The sequence below is a fragment of the Thamnophis sirtalis genome, unplaced genomic scaffold (genome assembly GCF_051295495.1).
Source record: "Thamnophis sirtalis isolate CommonGarterSnake01/CBP01778 unplaced genomic scaffold, rThaSir2_p1.2 scaffold_10, whole genome shotgun sequence".
In the NCBI taxonomy this organism is placed as follows: domain Eukaryota; kingdom Metazoa; phylum Chordata; class Lepidosauria; order Squamata; family Natricidae; genus Thamnophis; species Thamnophis sirtalis.
In genome coordinates this window covers 54,835,455-54,856,992 of record NW_028261390.1, presented here as the reverse complement: position 1 = coordinate 54,856,992, position 21,538 = coordinate 54,835,455, and the positions used below count along the sequence as shown (strand labels likewise).

The window sequence follows — 21,538 nt, the reverse complement described above, 5'->3', positions numbered from 1 at the left end:
TCATGCAACAGTTCGGAGAGGATCTCCCCACAGAAGAAGCCAAGGTAAGAGTTCTTCCTCCTGCTGAGAGACTATTATAGATTTGTGGTCGCTCTGAGGAAACGCTTTGATGACCTGCTCACAGAGCAGAAGGCCAGAACCAGAATGAAAACTCTTACCCAGGGGAAGAACCCAGTGGCTGATTACATACAAGAGTCTCGTAAATTGTCCATTTATATGCGGGGTGGTCAGAAGAAGTTTTAATGGACAGTTTTATGGATGGCTTAAACAAAGATATATACCAAAACTGTGTAAATGGGGGGGGGTGGTGGTAACTTGCAACGCTGGTACAAATTGGTAGCAGATGTAGAGATCGATTTAGCTAGAGACAAGTAACACAATGATAGTGAGAAAGAGAAAGCTACCCCTCCCACCCACCCCCAAAGGAACTCTGAAAGGAGGAAAAAGTTGGTCTACAAGCAAGCCTCAGTCTACCATCTGCTTCCGTTGCGGAAAGGAGGGCCACCGGGCAGTAAATTGCCGCTCCAAGATTGGCCCAAAGCCCCCAGCCGGGGTGGGGAGAGAAAACCAGACAAACAACCTGGGAAAAGAAGGGACACCACCATGAAAGGGTTGGAACCTGTTGCACAATTCCTTCCCATCCCATGAGAAGAAGAACCGTCCTCCTCATTGGGGGGGGGGAATGAAACCGAATCTGATGACGACCGTCTGGTAAGTTTCCCATCAGTTCCCATGACCATCCCAGTAGAACTTAAAGTGCCCTCTACTGGCGCCCAAGCAAAAATGCTGGCCCTTTTAGACTCGGGATGCACACGTTGCATTGTTAGCCCGGAAGTGGTGGAAAAAATGGGCTTGAAACTGAGAACTTTGAAAGTTCCCATTGCTTTTTGCCAGCTAGATGGGTCTATAGCTGGGGGGGCTCCTGCCCATTTTGTGACTGAATCTATAGACATGCGGATGGGAGATCACCAGGAAACATTAAGTTTCATTTGGCACCGGGGATGGACTGGCCTCTCATACTGGGCTGGACTGGTTACATAAATGGAACCCACGCATCAACTGGAAGAAAGCGTGGTTGCGCATCCAATCCACTAAACCCCCTGAGGGAGAAGGGAGGCTTTCCAATATTACCAATGCTGAACCTAACCTAGTGGCCACGGTGCAGAAAAAAATTGAGGGGGAGGAGAAAATCCCAAAGGAATATTGGGTTCTAAAAGACGTTTTCAGTGAAAAATCCTCTGATAAATTACCCCCTCACCACGCAACAGATTGCAGCATTGAGATCCTCCCAGGAGTAAAACTTCCAAAACCCCAGATTTTTTCAATGACCCCACGTGAAATGGAGGAATTAGGGAAGTTTATTGACAAAAATTTGAAAAGGGGGTTTATTGAACCTGCTAGGCCATGTGTGGCTGCCCCTGTGTTGTTTAGAGAAAAGAAAGATGGCTCCTTTCATCTCTGTGTTAACTACAAAAATCTTAATAGTGTGTGCGTGGAAAATGTATACCCCCTCCCTCTGATGAAGGATATGTTGGCCCAATTGGGTAAAGGGAAGAGCTTCACAAAATTGGACCTAAGAGAGGCCTACTACAGAGTCAGAATCAAAGAGGGAGATGAATGGAAAACTGCTTTCAACTGCCCACTTGGGTGTTTTCAATTCAGAGCACTCCCATTTGGCCTCTCATTAATAAATGAAGTTTTACATGAACACCTGTACAAGGGCGTGATGGTCTACCTTGAACAACATCCTTATCTACATGGAAACACATGATGAACACGTGACCTTACTACGATCAGTACTCAAGAAACTCCGGGCTGCAGAACTTTATGCCAAATTGTATAAATGTGAATTTCATCAAGAGAAAATTAATTACTTGGGCTACCGCATCTCCCACAATGGCATCAAGATGGACCCAGCGAAAGTCCAGGCTGTAACTGAGTGGGCACCTCCTCCCATCCGCAAACAATTATGAAGTTTTTTGGGATTTGCGGATTTTTATTGTCAATTTATCCCTCGTTCACCAGCATTGCTCTGCCCATTACAAATCACCTAAAGTCAAAGGGGAGGCCAAGCCCAGACCGAATAAGCCTTTGAATTGGACTATGGAGTGTCAAGCCACTTTCGAGAAATTGAAGTGACTCTTTGCAGCTGAACCCATTCTGAAACACCCAATATGGAGGCACCATTTATCATTCAAGCTGATGCCAGTGATGTGGTGGTGGGGGGACAGTATTACTTCAAATGAACGCTGAGGGGAAATTGCAGCCATGCACTTACACTTCTCACAAACTGACAGAGATGGAGAGATGATGGGCTATATGAGAAAAGGAAGCTTTTGCGGTCAGATGGGCTTTGATGACCAGGTGACATTTCCTAGAAGAGGCAAAACACCCTTTTGAAGTATGGACTGATCATAAAAATTTGGAAGCATTGAAGGCCCCACATAAGCTGTCTCCTAAACAGGTGCATTGGGTGCAACCTTTCAACCATTTCAACTTTACTTTCAAGTACATTCCGGGGGGAGGGGAGAACTTCATGGCTGATGCTTTGTCTAGGCTTCCCCAATACACAGCTCTAAGCTGAGCGTAGTTTACTCAGTCATTCCAGCGAAAAGTCTAGCTGCCCCAGTGATTACTAGAAGCCAAGGCATTTCGAATTTAGAGGTTACAACGGACCTCATATGCAAACTCAAGGAAGGCCTTGAGTCCGATGACTGGTTCAAGGAACATTCAAATGAATGTACTATAAAGAATAGACTGGCTTGGGTAGGGGCTAAATTGTATGTTCCTGCTAACCTGAAAGTATTGTTCTTCAACGGGCCCATGATTTGAGAATGGCAGGCCATTTTGGATTTGTAAAGACTTTACATCTTGTTAAGAGGCAATTTTGGTGGCCTTCATTGAAAAAAGACATTGAGTCCTACATAGCCAGTTGTCCCATTTGTGCTGCCGCAAAGCACCCACCGTGAAAACCCCAGGCCCTTCTCCAAGGTGTGGCCCGTCCTGAGGCCCCATGGAAGGAGATATCGATGGACTTCATTGTCAAATTGCCAGAGAGTCTAAGAAATACTGTGATTCGGGTAATCATCGACCTGTTTTCCAAACAAGTTCATTTTGTACCCTGTTCCAAAATCCCATCAGCTAAGTCATTAGCTAAGTTGTTTATTTCACATGTATACAGTGCCTGAACGCATAATTTTGGATGGGGGGGTCCAGTTCACCTCCCTCTTCTGGAAGGAGTTTCTGAAGTTAATTGGCTCCGCCCAGGGGCTAAGCTCCACCCACCATCCTCAGACTAATGGGGCTTGTGAACGGACTAATTCTGCTTTGGAACAGTACCTCTGGTGTTTCATCAATTATCAGCAAGATAACTGGGCTGAACTGTTGCCACATGCTGAGGTGGCATACAACAGCTCTGTGCCCAGCAGTACCAGCTTGACCCCTTTTAGGGTTATATTTAGGCAGAACTTTGTACCAATTCCTGAGTTGCCTCAAGAAAACCTGCAAATTTTGTCCCTCTCCGAGTGGAGTGACCAGCTTTGCCAAATTTGGCCCATGACCCGCAAGGCGTTGGAGGCTGCTCACCAGGTGCACAAGAAATAGGCTGACAAAAAGAGGGTGCGGCAAAGGGAGTACAAAGTAGGAGATTGAGTGTTTTTGTCTACCAAGTTTCTACAAACCACCCAGAAATTAAAGAAACTGGGGCCAAAGTATGTCGGTCCTTTCCCTATTGTGAAAATCATTAATCCTGTTTCTGTATGATTGGAGTTACCAAAGCATCTTAAGCGAATTTATCCTGTGTTTCATGTAAATCTGTTGAAGCCAGAGCACACTTCTTCTTTTTGTGTACCTCTACCTGCACCCCCTGCCCTTCTTCTTATTGAGGGAGAGCAACATTTTGAGGTTAAGGAAATCTTGGACTCCAGGAAGCATAGGAATCGAATTCAATATCTAGTATCCTGGAAGTATTCCCCCCCCCCCAGGCTGAGTGAGTTGGTAAATCCCATGTTAGAGCTCCTAAACTCTTACGGAAGTTCTACGCTAAGTACACTGATAAGCCTTGATCATATTTGAAATGTACATATCTTATGTTGTCTTTTCTATTGTTATATTTTCTTGCAGGGATGACTTCTTTTCTTGAAGGAGGGCCGGATGTCAGCCTCTGTTTCGCTATTTGCTTTCCGCTGCCATTGAAATGGGGAAGGCGGGGCTGGTATTTGGGAGGGGAAGTTTAAGTACTGGAGAGATTGTAAAAAGGGAGTTTTGTTTTCACCATCTACTGCACATGCTGGAGACTAGTGCTGCATACGTCCTGCATACCAACCTGATGATACTCCTTGAAGATGGAACTCACATGACACCTAAGGGATTTGCAGATTGGACAGTGGGATGAGGGTTATCAGGGGGAGGGGGTTGGTCACATATTGATATGTATGATTTTGCGCGCTTTTGCCTCAGATCTTGCTTTGCTTAGCTGCTATCTTTTCATAACCAGTAAAAGTACTCTTAATTCTGCAAAATGGAGTTAAGTGGTTTCTTTCTTGGTTGCTGAGGGAGGCCGGCTTGACAGTTTGCATAGTTAAATGAATCAATGATCTTGCTCAAATAAGGCAGTTCGTCATTTTTTGACTCTTTATCAACTCTGGTCACAATTTCTCTCCAACCACAAGACAATTAATAAATAGTTAAAATGCAAAAAAATATATGTAAAAATTGAATTTAAAAATATAAAAATTGAATTTAGGCCATATCACCTTTGCTTTTTTCATTTCCCAATGAATGACAAAAATTGGATTCTTGTACTTCACTTGATTTTCCCTTAGGATCAAAATGACCCATTTCCTGGGTTTCCAGAGGCATTTTCTTCTTGGCAAATGCCTGGTTGATTTCAGCAAGTGTTTTCTTTTTTGTTTCTGGTAAAACCCAGAAAAGGAAAGTGGCTCCAACAAGACAGATGGCAGCAAAAACCAGAAAACAGTATGTTTGCAACCCTTCCTGAAAACACAAAGCAAAATGAAACCTGGATTATCAACCCTACCACAGATCTCAAGACAGTCTTGGTCTACAAATGTATAAGAACATCTTCCTTTGACTAAACACATGCCTTCTATTACCAGCATTTCATAATATGCTTTAATGCTGAGCACCACATTTTGATTTCTCTAGTTTAAAAACAATAAAACCTGTAGAAAATCATCCAGCCCAAACTATTTTGGACTATCCCCACATATTATTAACCCTTAGCTCTGGTCGTATTAAAACTGTGCTATTTAATTGCATACAAAATTATGTAGGAAAGTTGATTAGAACTATTTTCGATGGTCATAAAAATAAGGGTGAAAAGGGGGTGTTAGTTGTAGTTTATGCCCGGAATTATACAGAGGCTGCAACCTGGGTTCTGGGCAAAATAATAAATATAACCGGACCTCAATCCTACCGAGCAGAGTTGACTGATGGTACAGTCTGGAGAAGGTATATTGACCAACTCTGGGGGCGAAAGGAAAACCCTAACATAACCCCATCAGGAGACGCACCCAGAAGGCCAAACAAGAAACACACCTACACTACTCTCAAACCCGAACCAAGCATGCACCCACTTATGTGAGGACCACAGTATCCAGCGAAGAGGTTTCAAGGAACTGGGTGGGGTGGACTCGGCCCTGCCCCAGGCTGAGCCCCAGATGATTCCACCAGGAGACTCAGGAGCGGCAGCAGACCTGACTATTCCAGCTGCTTCTGCTGAAGCAACTGGACTGCACAGGTCAGGCCACGCCCACCTATCTGCATGACTATGTAAGTTGAGTGATTGATGGACGCTCCTGCCAGGCGCGGAAGGGTGTTGCATATGTAAATTCGAGGGAACAGCTAATGCCACCGTGATTGGCCCAATTTCCCAGAAATTGGAGAGCTGTCAGTGGCTGAATGTGCTGGACAGCTCCCTTCAAGAGGGAGCTGCTGGGCAGTTTGATCCCTGATTTTTCTCCTGCTTATAAATAAACAGTTCTCTGGAACGACGTGTCCTACCTCTTAACTGACCTTACTTAACAAAAAAAAATCCTCAAATAAAATTTGTATAAGTTACCAAGGGAGCTTGTGGTTTCTCGTTTTTGGATGCTTTAAAGAGGTTTTGTGTGTTTTATGCAAACTGGCACTTCTTTATCTTAAGTTGCCTCATAAACAGAAACAGATCAACATGCTCTATATCTTTTCAGAGCCTCATCTTTTTCTGTGTATTTTTCAATTAATTCTTCTGTTAATTTTTATTTAAATTTCCCTATGTTTTTATTTTTATGTCCCCGACCCTTGATGGTTTGCATGTAATGACTTATAAACTATTCTTTTTTAAATAAAAAAAATAAATCAGAAGTTTTAAAACATTGAAAAAAGGCACTATAAATAGATCGAGAGGGTTACATATTGATTTCATTGCAAATCACACTTTGCCCTTTCTAAAATGTTCTGGTACCTTCTGTAATTCGGAGCCCATACCTGAATGAAAGGGAAAAGGAGTCCAACTATGAAATTGCAGAGCCAGTTGGTTATGCCAGCAATCATAAATGCTGCTGGCCTTTGAGACTGTGGAAAGAGCTCTGCGGTGAGGATAAATGGAATTCCACCTGCAAGAAAGAGACAACATTCAGGTGTTTCATAAACCTAAATAAGAAAAACAGAGGCTTGAGGTCTATTCAGGCCAGGAACCTATTGCTATCGTATACTCAGGAGCAGTGACGTGCAGTCAGGGGAGGCAGAGCCTCACCGCTGTCGTCATGAAAAGAAAAATAAATCTGAAAGGAAAAAGGCGAGACCTGAGGTCAGGCTGAGCTAGTTGTTGCCTGAGCCTGCCTCACCGTGGATTACTCTGCTTAACTGCTTAAAAAAGCCTCTAAAAAGCGCCTTCTACTATGAGGCAGGAGAACTCCGTGCCTCTCCTACATCAGGAATTTTTAGGCTTTTAACCCTTAAGTTAAGCAAGGGTTAAAAGCCTAAAAAATCCTGATGTAGGGGAGGCACTTAGTTCTCCTGCCTCACAGTAGAGGGTGCTTTTTTAGAGACTTTTTTTAACAGTTAAGCAGAGTCATCCACGGAAGCCAGGCAAAAAGCCATGCTGTAGCACAGACACTTTCCCCCAGCCTCTTTCTTTTGGAAGGCTCAGATCGGCTCCCCTCCAGCTTCTCTGCCTCTCCTTTCACCCCAGAAGGAGGTGGGTGGGTGGGCTTTATTGTGTTCCAGGCATTTTCTACCCAGACAGCAGGCAGCATTTGCAATGGTGGAGGTGTTTGGGGAAGGCAGCAGGGGAATGGCAAAGGAGCTGCTTTCAAGCCATTGGAAAAGATATCCAATCCAACCTTTGTGTTTGTGTGTGTTTGTTTGAGAGTGAGTGAGAGAGGGAAGGGGGTGGGAGTGATAGTCCAATCCAAGTTGTGTGTGTGTGTGTGTGTGTGTGTGTGTGTTTGAGAGAGGGAGAGGGAGGGAGAGAGGGAGGAAGGAGGGGAAGGGAAAAGAAAAAGAAAAGGAAACTTATTTAACAAAGGAAAAAACAAATGCTGTTGCTTTAAGTCAGAACTGAGCATGCCTGGCTGTGGAATTCTGGGAGTTCAAGTCCACAAGTCTAAAAGAAAAGCTGCCTCACCAGCCATAAACTTCACCGCACGTCACTGCTTAGGAGTGTGCTGCCCTGAGGCATTTCATCCTCTTGTAAATGATTACGCATATTTGATATTTTATTAGAAAAGATGAATATGAAATATATAATGTGTACATATAGCATTCTTGATCATTATATATTGAAATTTATTTTACCATGATTCCATTAAAAAAGAATGATAAATACAAACAAGATGTAATAGGTTTGATTCCTTGTAAATAGTATGTGGTATCCTGCTATGAGTATGAATACTTCGCATCCTGACTTGATATTAATAATCCAATGACATCATACTAATCTCATACTAATTGTCTTCTCCTTTTATGTCCCTCAATTTGACAAATTTAATGATTTTTTAAAAGTCATTTTCTGTTCATATGCTCCAAATACACAACTTTTTGCCTCAAGGAAGGAATCACTTTTAATTTAATACAGGATAGACTGTCCAATTCTCTGTGGTTCTAAGGTAAGCAGTAAGATATCCTCCCAAAATAAGATCTGCTGCTTGTTTTGGGCCCCAAAAGAAAATAAGACTGGGTCTTATTTTCAGGGAAACATAGTATGTTATCTCCCATAAACAAAAATCAAAGATGTGACTTAGAGCCTTATTAAAATAATCAACCTCACATCCTTTTCTTTTATGTGGGGATGAACAATGTAACAATGAACCAAAAACACTATCAAGATGCTATGAGTAACTTGGCATGAAAGCTAAAGAGTTAGGAGTACAGATGGTGTAGTCATCTGTACTTTCAAAGAAGGAACAGAGAATTTTAGAAATAAACCAGTGGCTTAAGGGGTGGTGGTGTCAATCGAACTTTGAATTCTTAGACCATAATCCACATTACTTACATGAAGGCCTTCTGGCAGGGGATGGGGTGCACCTCACAAGAACTGGGAAGAATATATTTGAAAAATGACTGGCTTATCTTATTCAAGAGGCTTTAAATTAAAACTGAGTGGGGAGGAAGGAAGACTCAGATATAAAACAGGAGATATAGGAAGCATACCAAGGTCAGATGCCTAATGCTCAAAGTTTGGAAACAAATAGGTTGAATTTGAAATACTAGTACATGAGGACAGGTATTATAAGTTGTGGTTAGCAAAACTTGGTGGATGAAATTCATGCATGGAATATACTGCTGGAAGGATATAAACTGTTCAAAAGAAACAGACCTAACAAAAGAGGAAGTGGAGTTACATTAAAAAAATCACTACAGAAATGCATAAAACCAAGCATGAAAGCCTTCTCGAATGCATATGGGTTAAAATAAAAGGAATGACATTGGCATAGGCACAGGCACCGAACTTAGTAGAGGAAATAGACTAACCTTTTGCTAATCAGTTAACTAATGTGTGCAGGAAACACAGCGCAGTAGTAATGTTGGACTTTAACTGCCCTCACATCAACTGGGAGACAAACTCTGCATCAAGTGCAAGATCAAACAGGTTCCTGACAAGCTTAGTTGACAATTTTGTCATCCAAAAAGTAGAGGAAAGAACTAGAGCCAGGGTGTCAAACTGGCACCCCATGAGCTGGTACATCACACACACACACACACCAGTTCCACAAAGACAAAAATTGTTGTGATGCATCATGATACATCATGTGATGTGATCGAGTTTGACACCAGTAAACTACAGTAGATGGTCAGCTATACTCGACTTAATTCTTATTAACAGACATGAAATGATAGAATGGGTTGAAGTTTCAGGAACTTTGGGGAAGGGTGACCATGTCATATTGGAATTCAATATAATGCAGACACAAGCAATAGAATAAAATCAAACTAGTATCTTAGACTTTAAAAGAGCTGATTTCAACAAATTTAGAGCTTGGGAAGGATTCCATGGATGAAAATCTTAAAGGGGAAAACAACTCAAGAAGCTTGGGAAACTCTGAAAAATGTGATTATAAAATCCCAGTCCAGCACAATACAACTGAAAAAGAAAATTGCATGGTTGCATAAAGAACTTCCTGATAAACTGAAAAACTCTCTGGAAAAAAATGGGAAGAGGGACACATAATTAAGACAGAATGCCTATATATAGCCCAAATCTGCAAAGATGAACTCGGGAAACTAAGGGTCAGAATGAACTAAGACTTGCAACAAAAGTTATTTTCAAGATGTAAAAAACAAGAAAAGGTTAAGGAAGTGATTGGTCTACAACATAGAAAGGAAATAATGGGCAGCAGGGAGAAGTAGAATTGCTTAATTCATTCTTTGCATCTGTCCTAATCTACCACAGTTAGTAAAAGGCAGACTAGGAGTACAAGTTAAAAAAGAAAATGGTAAGACCATTAGAAGAATTCATCTTAGAATCCACCTTAGAAGAATTCAAATTACCAGGACCACATTCCTGAAGTTGCTAGCAGATGTAATTTTGGAACCATTAAACCATATCTTTCAAAGAACCTGGAGCCCCATGGAACTACCAGAGGACTAGAAAAAAGCTGATGTAGTTTTCAAAAAAGGAGGGGAAATGGATCCAGGAAACTAGAGACCTATCAGCTTGACATCAATACCTGGGAAGATCCTGGAAAAAGTAATCAAGCAACAGAACTGCAAACACCTAGAAGCAAGCAAAGCTAGAAGCCATGAAGACAAACCATGGGCCTGTCAAAAACAGATCATACCAAATATATCTCATTGCATTTTTTGACAAAGTGATTAAATTAATGGACAAGTGAAAAGATGTGGACATAATATACTTGGACTTCAATAAGGCATTTGAAAAAAATTGACTACAAACCTATTTCTTGGTAAGACAGAAAAATGTGGGATAGCATCACCACCAGATGGATTCATAACTGGCTGACAGACTGCACTCAACTCGTGGCCCTCAATTGAATTACATTTACATGGAAGGAAGTATGCAGTGGAATACTCCAAAGTTCTGTCGTAAGCCTAGTACTGCTCAATATGTCCAAGGTTCTGTCTTAAGCCCAGTACCCATCAACATCTTCATAAACAATTTAGATGAGTGGATAAAATGAGAACCATCAAATTTGAAGATGATATGAAGTTAGGAGGAATAGCCAATACTTTAAAGATAGGCACAAGATCCAGAAAGATCTTGACAGGCTTGAATACTGGGGTCTATGTAACAAAATGCAATTCAGTGGCAAGAAGAGTAAGATTTTACACTTAGGCAAGAAAAACCAAATGCACAGGTATCGAATAAGTAGTAGCTGGCTCAACAGCAATAACTGTGAGAGGGATCCAGGAGTCCTAGTAGACAGTCACTTAAATATGAATCAACCAAAAATGCCAATTCAGTCCTGTGCTGCATTAACATAGCAATAGAATCAAGATCACATTATATATTAGTGCTGCTATATACTGCCACATGTGGAATACTGTATCCAGTTCTGGTCACAATGATACACAAAATATATTGTAACTCTAGAAAGAGTGCAGAAAACAGCAACAAAGATGATCAAGGCACTTACAGCAACTGGGTATGCCTAGTCTAACAAAAAAAAAATGACTAGGGGTGCCATGACAGCAATCTTCCAATATTTGAGAGCTTGTCACAAAGAAGATGGGGACAATTTATTCTCCAAAGCATCTGAGAGCAAGACAAGAAGTAACGGATGAAAACTTAGCAAAGAGAGATCCAACCTAAAATTAAGGAGAAATTTCTTGACAGTGAAAACGATCAATGTCTGGAATGATATAGGATCTCCTGCTTGTGGAGGGTTGGACTAGAAGACCTCAAAGTGGTCCAACTCTTTTATTCTGCATTCTGTAAATAATGTAATAGATTTTAATTTATATATTTAGATTTATAATCATATACTATATGATTACAAGGGCAATGGGTACACCATTGCAAGATCTGAAGGGCCAAGTGGGTGACTAATCATCCTAGGGAAGATCTATATGATCGCTACAAGCTGACACTCCCAAAAGTATATAACAGTCTAATCATTAAAATAGCATAATATATAGCATTTGCATATAATAATGTTATACAGCATATTATTATTCTTAGATACATGTAACCTGATAAGTATTCTTTCTCAACTGCCCCAAATATATCTAGTATCACCTGAAGAACATAATACTTTATACTATTACAGAGATTTTGTATTTCCTCTTTTACCCCACCCTAATCCAACTTTACAGGGCATATTATGAGTGGATTAATTATATTAGAAAAACCATCACAACTCTTTCTGTCAGAGTATCTTTGAAAAGATAGTCATTACCTGGTCCGATGCAAAATGAGGCAATGATTGCAAGAATGCAGAATATACTGAGATATCGAAGCCAGACTGCTTGTTCCTGAAAAATACAGATAACATTAAAAATTAATTATTTTTTGTAAACCTACAGTAATTTATATGGTGTTTTTATTTTATGTTTTATTATTTGTGTTTTATTCAAATTGTATCTTTTTTATTTGATTTTAAACCATCCAGAATAATTATTGGGCAATTTTTTTAAAAAAATTGCAAATCAAATACAAAGAGATTCTCAAACTGCTTGTAGAAAACAAGAACATTTGCAGAGTGATACAAAGACCACTTTCCTGATACCATATCTTTGGAAATCTGTATGCCATCTAATACCTGCTTAGAATAATAAACTCTAGTCATTAATATATCATAGGTTGCTGTCAAATCCTCGAGGCTTCAACGACATCGACTTGCATTGCTAGCTCCTGATTGACTAAGACGCGAGCAACCAGCTGGCGGGAGAATCCAGCTACCCTATTGGTTAAGCGTCTGACAGCTCTAGTATAAAAGGGCTGTCAGCTGACAAATGTTTTTGCTGTTTGCCGGTTCGAGGTTTGCCTTACATTGAGCTGTATGTTATTGTAAATAAAGGTTGTGTTAGCTTCAACCTGCCTTGCCTCAGTTCCTGTCTGCCTCGTTCTCCCTGCAGAACAGTAGCAAATAAATCCCAGCTTTATTACTCAGATTAAAGGAACAATAACAGAAACAATCTCTACAGGCTGAGACTAATCAGTTGAAGACATCTGAAAAGGGAGAGGGCAGGCCCTAGCGTGTGGCAGCTTTCTAGTTCAGTGCCCTCCAAGCTCTATCTCCTCCTGTCAAAATCAGCCAAGGTCATACCTAATCATAGTCTCTGATTACCCAGAACTAAGACTGTTGGATTGCTTAGCATTGCTTAGAGCCGAAGTGGCGCAGTGGTTAGAGTGCTGTACTGCAGCCACTTCAGCTGACTGTTATCTGCAGTTTGGCGGTTCAAATCTCACCGGCTCAGGGTTGACTCAGCCTTCCATCCTTCCGAGGTGGGTGAAATGAGGACCCAGACTGTGGGGGTGATATGCTGACTCTGTAAACCGCTTAGAGAGGGCTGAAAGCCCTATGAAGCGGTATATAAGTCTAATTGCTATTGCTATTTCCATCAGAAATGGATTTCGTTGAACCCAAAGTTTAAATTCTAGTTTCCCCCCTTGTTATTCAAGACTGATGGAAGTGCTCTGGCATTCAAATGTCATAAGAATATGAAAAAAAAATCAATCTTCACAAGCAAGAAGGGCAACTCACTAACACAGCACCTAGCATGTTTGTCAAGATCTGTACGATCAGGCTAAAAGGGCTTTTGGGCAGACAGCTATGCAGAGCATTCCCAGATCTTTGGAAAAGTCGAACAAACATATATGCTTCAAGGCAATTTTCACTACCTCCATAGCTGTGATCCTGAATGGTATGATTTAATCTTTGAAAAGAAGATTTTATTTAAAACTGGAAATTAGGACTAGTGAAGACATAGTTTAAAACCATGGTTTGTCATCATGGTTCTGAAACATTTCTATGTTTTTCAGTTTACTATAAATAAAACTGGGAAGGTATTATTGCAAAAAATATAATGCAGATATATATCAGGGGGAACACTTCATTGTTATGCCTCAGTTTGTTACACTACAAATCCTGTAAACTACAGTAATATTTTTAATGTAAAGTTTGAACTTGCTTCTTAAATATAGTTCACAAAAGAAAATTAGTATTTTTCATTATTCTAATTCAAGGTTGCACAAAAAAGATCTAATATTTGTTGCATATAAGAATGATTAAAAAGAATGTTTAAACCTGATGATTTCACATATTTAAAAGAAAATAGATCGATTAATATATACAGACCTGTAGACTCATACACAGAGTAAGTATGACGAAGAAGAAAACCATCAAACCAAATCCCCCAATCAAAAGAGGTCTGCGTCCAACTCTTTCAATCACTAAACCCTGAAGAAAAAATAGATGGTTAATTATATTACAGAATTGTGGATGGATTCATCCTAAGACCCTAGTAGAACAGAATCATCCTTAGGAAAGTTCTTAGCTTTTTACAAGGCAAATTAAGAGTAATTCCCATACATAAACTGAAAAGCTAACTGTTCTTAAATCAATGTATAATGTATAAACAGACAGCTTTGAATTTTGGCCTTCTAACTTTATAGAATACTTTATCTTTTTAACTCAATGTCCTAGTCTGTCCCTTTATTCCTCCTTTAGCAGAATCTGACTCCTAAAGCTAGTAGGTTTATTATGCACTTGGTTCAAAATTAAAATTGTCTTTGAGCTTCTAATTTCCAAGTCAATGTACAAGAGTTCCAAAGCCTTTGTATACACTTTCATACTCCAACCTCTATTGTTCTGTAATGTGTTTTACACTTTCCTGCTTGATCAAAATGAATCAGATTTGTGAATAAAACTGATCTGATTATTTGAATTCAACCCAGCAAAGCACAGATTCAAATGTATGAAATCAGATCAAAATTCTAATTAAATCTTGGCAACTTTCGCATGCTTGCAGTGCTTAAAACCAGCAAGTTTGCAACCAGCTGTCAGGGTTCCAAGTAACCCCCAATGAAAGAAGATTCCAAGGCTTGAAGTTCCTCAAACTTCCATTTTATTAGAGATGTCATATTGGCACATCTGGGAAAACCTGAATCTGAGAGTTCTGGGTTTTCCCCACCCAAAAAGAAAGTCAAAGATCCATCCCCTGCACCCACAAGTCCATCACATGGTCCAATCAATTCACCATCCCAACTGGAGGCAACCCCAAGTCACTCCCATCCAGGTGCAGGCCAAATGCCCTTGATTCCCAAAGAAAGGAATGTTGTTATGGCTAATCCTCCACCGACTCCTTGTAATCCCCTCTCCCATTTTCCCAGGAACAAAATGTGGCGGCCTAGAAGCTCCAAAGAAAAAAATGGCTTCCAGAGGGTTAACACCAGCAACAGACCTGAACCAATATCAATTACTATATTTCTATACTCTAAAAATAATGACCTTTTAAAATTTCTTTTTGCTCCTATATACTCATGGCCTCACATTCCATCTTCAGCTACATTATTACAATGTATATTAATACATTATTAGAATAGCAATTAGAATAATAATGTATTAGTAGCAACATATAAATATATTTTGTAAGTAGAGTTCAATATCTCATGGTGTTCAACAGTCAGAATGATAAAGGCTTGAGTTGTTAGTGGCAACCTCTCTACATGTGAAGAAGTGGCACTCTTGGCATTCTACAAATGGCAGTTTCATACGAAGTATTATGCATATTTCTTTCTCCTAATAGCTTTAAAACAAATGCTTCATCCAGTTGTTCGCAAAGTATGGCTTTTTTTAGTGTTTTCCTCAGTAACAAAAAAATTGTCTTTAAGGAAAATATCTTTGAATGGTAGAGGTTAATAAGAAATCTTCAAATGGTATAGGTCAATGTTCCCCAAATTTTCTGGCTCTGCTGAGCAGCAGTGATAGTGGAGGGGGGAGGGGGTGGTTTCACATGTGTGCCCACCCCTTGCATAAATGGAGCTTCACCTGATTCCCTGCCACTTGAGTGGCCGAATTCCCAAAGGGCCGCAGACCTGCATTGGTCTGTGAACTGGGGGTTGGGGATCCCTGGTATAGGTAACAGTTTTATCTAACTAAAAGTTCAAGTGTAATCCTAAACATGTTTTCTTGGAAGTTCCAATATTCTTCAAAGAGCCATTCCAATTAATTCAACCAAAGATTAAAATGTACATTTCAAGTAAAGCCAAGAGTTCTTACACGCGTAAAATTAGCTCTCTATATTTTAACATAAATTAATTGTCATTGGTAACATCCATCTATTTTTTTTCATTACTTTGTTATGGAGTACATTTCTTCATGCCACTCATGATTCCCTCAAAAAATTAATAAATATTGATCTATTCAAAAGATCAGACTCCTAAGTTTGGAACAAAACATTAGATACAATCTCAGTTGCTTACCTGATTAACTATTTTCCCCTCAGATTTTCAAAACAAGTAAAATCTTTGAGATGGTGAACTATGTCTGCTATTCACTCTGAAGTGTTATGCACATTTTTTAATTAGATTTTTATCCTGCCTTTACTACTTTACAAGTAACTCAAGGCAGCAAACATACATAATACTCCTTCCTCCTCCTATTTTTCCCCATAGTGATAATCCTGTGTGGTGAGTTGGGTTGAGAGAGTGTGATTGGTCCAAAGTCACCCAGGCAGTTTTTATGCCTAAGGCAGGATCAGTACTCACAGGCTCCTGGTTTCTATTGAAGATTTTTATAAGATTCAGTCTTTTTATTTCCTTATTGCCAGTTCAAAACTAAGATGGAAACTGAAAAAGATTTTATTCTAAATTATATACTTCTTATACATTTCTATGGGTTTTCCAATGCACTACACACTTACTGAGAAAAGAGCAGCCAAGATCTCCACAGCTCCTGTGCTTAAGATAACATATGGTATCGTTTCAGGACTTAGGCCAGCTCCCCTGAAAATGTCATTTGTGTAGAACCAAATCTGAAATAGAAGCCACCTTCCATTACTGGGTTCAAAAAAAATTATTTGACCCTATCAAATTCTAAGTTCTACATACATATATACATTTAATGATGGTCTGGAAATTGTCAAAATAGCTCTCCATAAACTCTAAATGTCCAGCCTATGGACATCACAATGTTGAAAACATTTGTATCTAGGTATATTATTGAAGACAATGAGAAATATTTATCAGGTTGCTTCAAAACAACACCAAAACAACACCAAATAGAAACAATACTATTCACTCTAAGCTTGAGTTTTGTTTTTGTCCATTTTCCATTGTCAGCACATTAATATTTTCCCACCCCAAAAATGAGAGAAAAGGATCAGAATAGAAAGTGGTGAATGCTCTTCTTATACATGATAAAGGATATTTTTGTGGGATATGAGGAAAGAGTCCATCACCCTTATTTTCATTTAGCTGAACAACCAACAATCAAACCACAAAGAGAAAAAAGGATAATGTAGGCTGTTGTAAGGTTCTCCTGTACCTCAGCTTTCAGCTCCTTGACACCAGGACAAAAATTAAACTGCTTAACAAACCCCTTTCTGGATTTCAATCAATTTCATTTATTCATTTCATTCATTTTCACTTTGGCCAGTGATGGTTAGACTGCATTTGCCACAAGCCCTGACTGGGGATTTACTTTCCAGGGAAGGGAGTGGAAGGGAAGGGGAAGGAAGAAGGGAAGGACTTCAAAAACAATTTGGAAAAAACATTTTGGACCTGAGGGAAGCATGAGCCCAGCACCTCTTTAAAGTAGTTGCTGTCTCTTTGTAGCTTTCTGCATGAACCTGAAAAAAGGTACAGCTGCTTTAATGAATCATAGCAAAAGTACAACTACTTTGAATTGCCCTGTGCTCACGTTCCCAGTTTATAAAGCATTTTTTTTGAATGGCTGTTTGTTGGTTTAGGAAATGTATTTGCTACCTATCTCATATCCAATGACTCTGGGCAGCTTACAGCATAAAACATTAAAGCAGAAAAGACATTAAAGTCAAGTCATAGCACACAAGTCATAGCACACAATCACAAACCATTAAGACCAGATGGAAAGGTGGGAGCCAGACACACAAAGGGTGAGGAAGTGTGATGGGCGGTGGTGGCACAATAGTTAGAATGCACTATTGCAGACTAACTCACTGCTGACTGCCAGGAGTTCAATTCTGACTGGCTGAAGGTTGACTCAGCCTTTCATCCTTCCAAGGGCGGTAAAATGAGGACTCAGATTGTTAGGGGCAATATGCTGACTCAATAAAACATTTAGAGAGTGCTGTAAAGCCCTATGGTATATATGTCTAAGTGCTATTGCTATTAGATTTTAATTAATCAACCACCTCCAGTATGAAGTTCCCGCATTGGGTTTCCAAGCCATCTGGCAGAGCTAAATCTTGAGGCTCTTTTGAAACATCAGGATGGTGGGAGCCAATCTCACCTCAGGGGTTAAGATGTTGCAGAGGGCAGGCGTCATGGTAGAGAAGGACCTTTACTGGAACCCGCTAGCCAAAATTCCTTGGTTGATGGGATCTACATTATGCCCCCTCTGCTGGTGTGGGTGTTGCAGGCCAATCCCATCAGCGTGAGACAGTTCATGTATCCTGGACCCATGCCATGCAGGGCTTTAAAGGTGATGAGTGACATCTTGAATTGCATCCAGAACCAGACTGGTAACCAGTGCAGCTCGCAAATCAGCAGTGCTAACATGGGCCTGGGCAAGTCAGAGCGGAGTGGCACAAGCAAGCAATGGGGTGTACGTGCATGGCTGGCGCGTGGAACAGGGCAGCAGTGCAGCATGTTGAAGAAGCGAAGCGGCTCCGTTAATTTTCGCTGCAAGAAGCCTGCAGCCGCTGCATCTTTCAACACAAGAAGCACCTCCAGGTGCATAGAAAAAAAGAGGCTGTGGCTGCCAGCATCTCACGACAAGGGGGGCAAAATGTGGGCTGGCAGCAATAGCCCTTGATTGCCTTCCCTGGCAGCCAGCCACAGGAGGAAAGTAAGGACATGTCGTGTGGTGAAGGGAGAGCGGGAGGCCTTTGACAGATTAGGCCAGGCCTAGGCAGAAAATAGGTAGAATAGAAATTCATTAATTTTCATTCCAGGTTATGTGGGCGTGGCTTGGTGGGGAGGTTCATGTGACTGAGTGGGCATGATACCAGTTGACCATGCTCACTCTGTCACCGGACCTCCAAACACCAAGCTACAGTCACAAGTGGACAATCCTAGTGGACAATCACTTAAGTATCAGCCAGCAGTGTGCTGCAGCTACCAAAAATGCCAACACAATCATAATCTACCTTAAGACGGAAGGAATTAAGATCATGTGAAGTGTTAAAACCACTTTCTAATACCTTGGTAAGACCACACTTAGAATATTGCATCCAATTTATAAAAAAGATATCGAGACTCTAGAAAGAGTGCAGAGAGATGATTAGGGGATTGGAGGATAAAACATATGAAGAACGGTTGCAGAAATTTGATCCATTTTAGTTTAATGAAAAGAAGAACTACAAGTGATATGATAGCAGAATTCCAATATCCAAGGCCTTGCCACAAAGAAGAGGGGGGTCAACCTATCTTCCAAAGCATCTGATGGCAGGACAAGAAGCCATCTTAGTTTCCATGGATGGAAACTAATCAAGGAGAGAACTAACCAAGAATTAAAGAGAAATTTCCTGACGGTTAGTACAATTAATCAGTGGAATGACTTGACTCTAGAAGTTGTGGGTGTTCCAACGTGAGGTATTTAAGAAGAGATTGTATAACCATTTGTCTGAAATGCTATAGAGGAGGGGTCCTCAAACTTTTGAAGCAGGGGGCTGATTCATGGTCCCTCAGACAGTTGGTCATGTGACTGGGTGGGTGTGGCCAATTTAGCAGTCCATTTTCCCTTTGTCCTTTCTGTACCTGCCCCTCCCCTACTCACCCACCAGCCCTGAATCATATGGCTGTGAAAAACATCCTGAAAGGCTGTTTTTAAAGCATTTTTAAAGACTTTTAAAGCTCTACTTCACAAGATGGCAGCTACTTTCCAAGCCAGCAGTAACCCCTCCCTTACTCACCCACTGGCCCTGGATCACTTGTCTTCACTGACGAGATCACCCCTCAGTCAGCTGACCCTCCCCCGAACCCTTCGGCCGTATCTTCGGCAGTAGCAGTGTGATCAGAAGTGCAACTCAATTGGTGAAATAACTAACTAGAAGTAAAGCTGGACTGGATGCTCTCTGGAAGATAAGGCAAGGGGTGGGGCGAGGGGCGGGGCTAAATTCCACCACTCCGTGGGCCAGATACTTTGCATTGGCAGGCCGTATCCAGCCTGCAGGCCATAGTTTGAGGATCGGTACTATAGAGTTTCCTCCTTGAGCAGGGGGTTGGACTGGGAAAAATCCATGGTCCCGTCCAACTGCATTATTCTGTTAATAGCAGATTTGCCGTTCATATATTTTTAAGAAGGGGAGGGGGAAAGAGGAAAAACACAAACAGAAGCAAGTGAGGATTTGTGGTTTAGAGCTGGAGTAAAAGCAGGTCATATATCTCTTGGCCAACTGATCTTCCAGATTTTGATGTTGAGGGAGTGCCATTATAAATTACTTGATATTTTAAAGAAAAGGTGGGCTGTGAAAGCAATAATTAAATACATATTTCATATAATGACTTACAGCATTAAGGCCACAAAGTTGATAGCAAGCCATCATAACAACCACAGTGAGAATCTGCCACCGCTTAGTGTTGTCACGCAAAAGTTGAAATACAGATGCTACTTGAATGTTTCTCTCTACTCGACTCTCTTTCTGAATTTCCTCTATTTCATGTGACACGTCAGATTTTCCAAGGAATTTCTGAAATGCTGGAAGCCCACAGTTCATACAATTAATACACAATTAGTATTATTCACATGAAACTGTACTTTACACCAAATTGTACATCAATGACACATTTTACACATCAAATTGTAATTTACACCAAACATTTATCTTTTTATCTTTCAAAAACAGACCCTTCAGTAAAATATATCAGCTTCATCAGTAATGTTTGGGTTTACTCAAATAAATAGCAAATAGTGATTCCACATTATTCAATAATAACTCCACAAATATTTACAAGTTTCATTTCAGGGCCAACATATTGCAATTTTGTAAATTCTAAATCTGCTGCTCTTGTTCATGCATTTAAAATAACAGCATATTGTAACGATTATGTTACATATTCTATTTCCAACATATTTCTAAATATTTGTAACTGTACACATCTTATTCACATCTTTTTTCAATATTATGCAACAATATAACATGATTTTATATCTTTATTTGTTGGCAAAATCAGGTAATATAATAACTAAGATGGTTCCTTGTAAGTAGAAATTTAGAAGCACAATCAAATCTAAACTGCAATCTTATATTTACTTCTCCTGGAATTAAGCTAAAGACATTTACTTCTGACTAGATTCAACTGGTCACACATCTATTAAAAATTACTATATTTATTCCAAACTATGGAAGACAATGGCAAATTAACCAATCTTTCTTTTTACCAGTCCTTTCTGTCTGAGCTAGTTTATAGTTTATATAAGGTAAAGTTACATTATTTAAATTATTTTTTAGTTGTTTTAAGCTTTGTTTTTCCTCTGGACAGAAATCAATCAATCAAATAAACAAGCAAACAATAGGACAACCACACCATGTAGCGCCGGGAAGATGATATTCCGGTTTCTGGTATGTGCCAGCCAGTTGGTCTTCGTGCATGCATGCATGCATGCCAGAAACTGGAAGTTCAGGTGGCTGGTGCACATGTGTGTGCCGGAAACCAGAAGTTCATCTTCCCGGCATGTTCATGTACATCGGGCAGCTGCTCTTCTGGTTTCCAGCATATGCACGCACACTTCCATTTTGGCACTCAGTGCCGAAAAGGTTTGCCAACACTGGTCTAGGACCTTTACACTCCCACTATTGGGCATGCCTCCTTCACCTCCAGCCACCCATCTCTGCCCATTCACAACCAGCTTTCCTCCTCCACTGGCCCACCCCTGGCCATTCTTCACTGCCAATGGGCCGAGCAGTAGGATTCAGCCGGTTCAATCCA

At 40.4% G+C, this 21,538-nt stretch overlaps 1 protein-coding gene across 1 annotated transcript in view; it reads right to left on the bottom strand.

Moving 5' to 3' along the window:
* Positions 1–4,520: 4,520 nt before the first annotated feature.
* The window catches only part of SLC2A9 (solute carrier family 2 member 9), a 41,733-nt gene continuing 24,715 nt past the window's right edge, over positions 4,521–21,538 (bottom strand). The window contains exons 7-12 of the mRNA XM_087724640.1: positions 20,119–20,306; positions 16,330–16,440; positions 13,764–13,865; positions 11,862–11,937; positions 6,490–6,617; positions 4,521–4,995 (exon numbers count right to left, since the gene is read on the bottom strand). Coding sequence (XP_087580766.1) covers positions 4,741–4,995; positions 6,490–6,617; positions 11,862–11,937; positions 13,764–13,865; positions 16,330–16,440; positions 20,119–20,306 — 860 coding nt within the window. The 3' untranslated portion in view covers positions 4,521–4,740. The remainder of the gene's footprint in view (positions 4,996–6,489; positions 6,618–11,861; positions 11,938–13,763; positions 13,866–16,329; positions 16,441–20,118; positions 20,307–21,538) is intronic.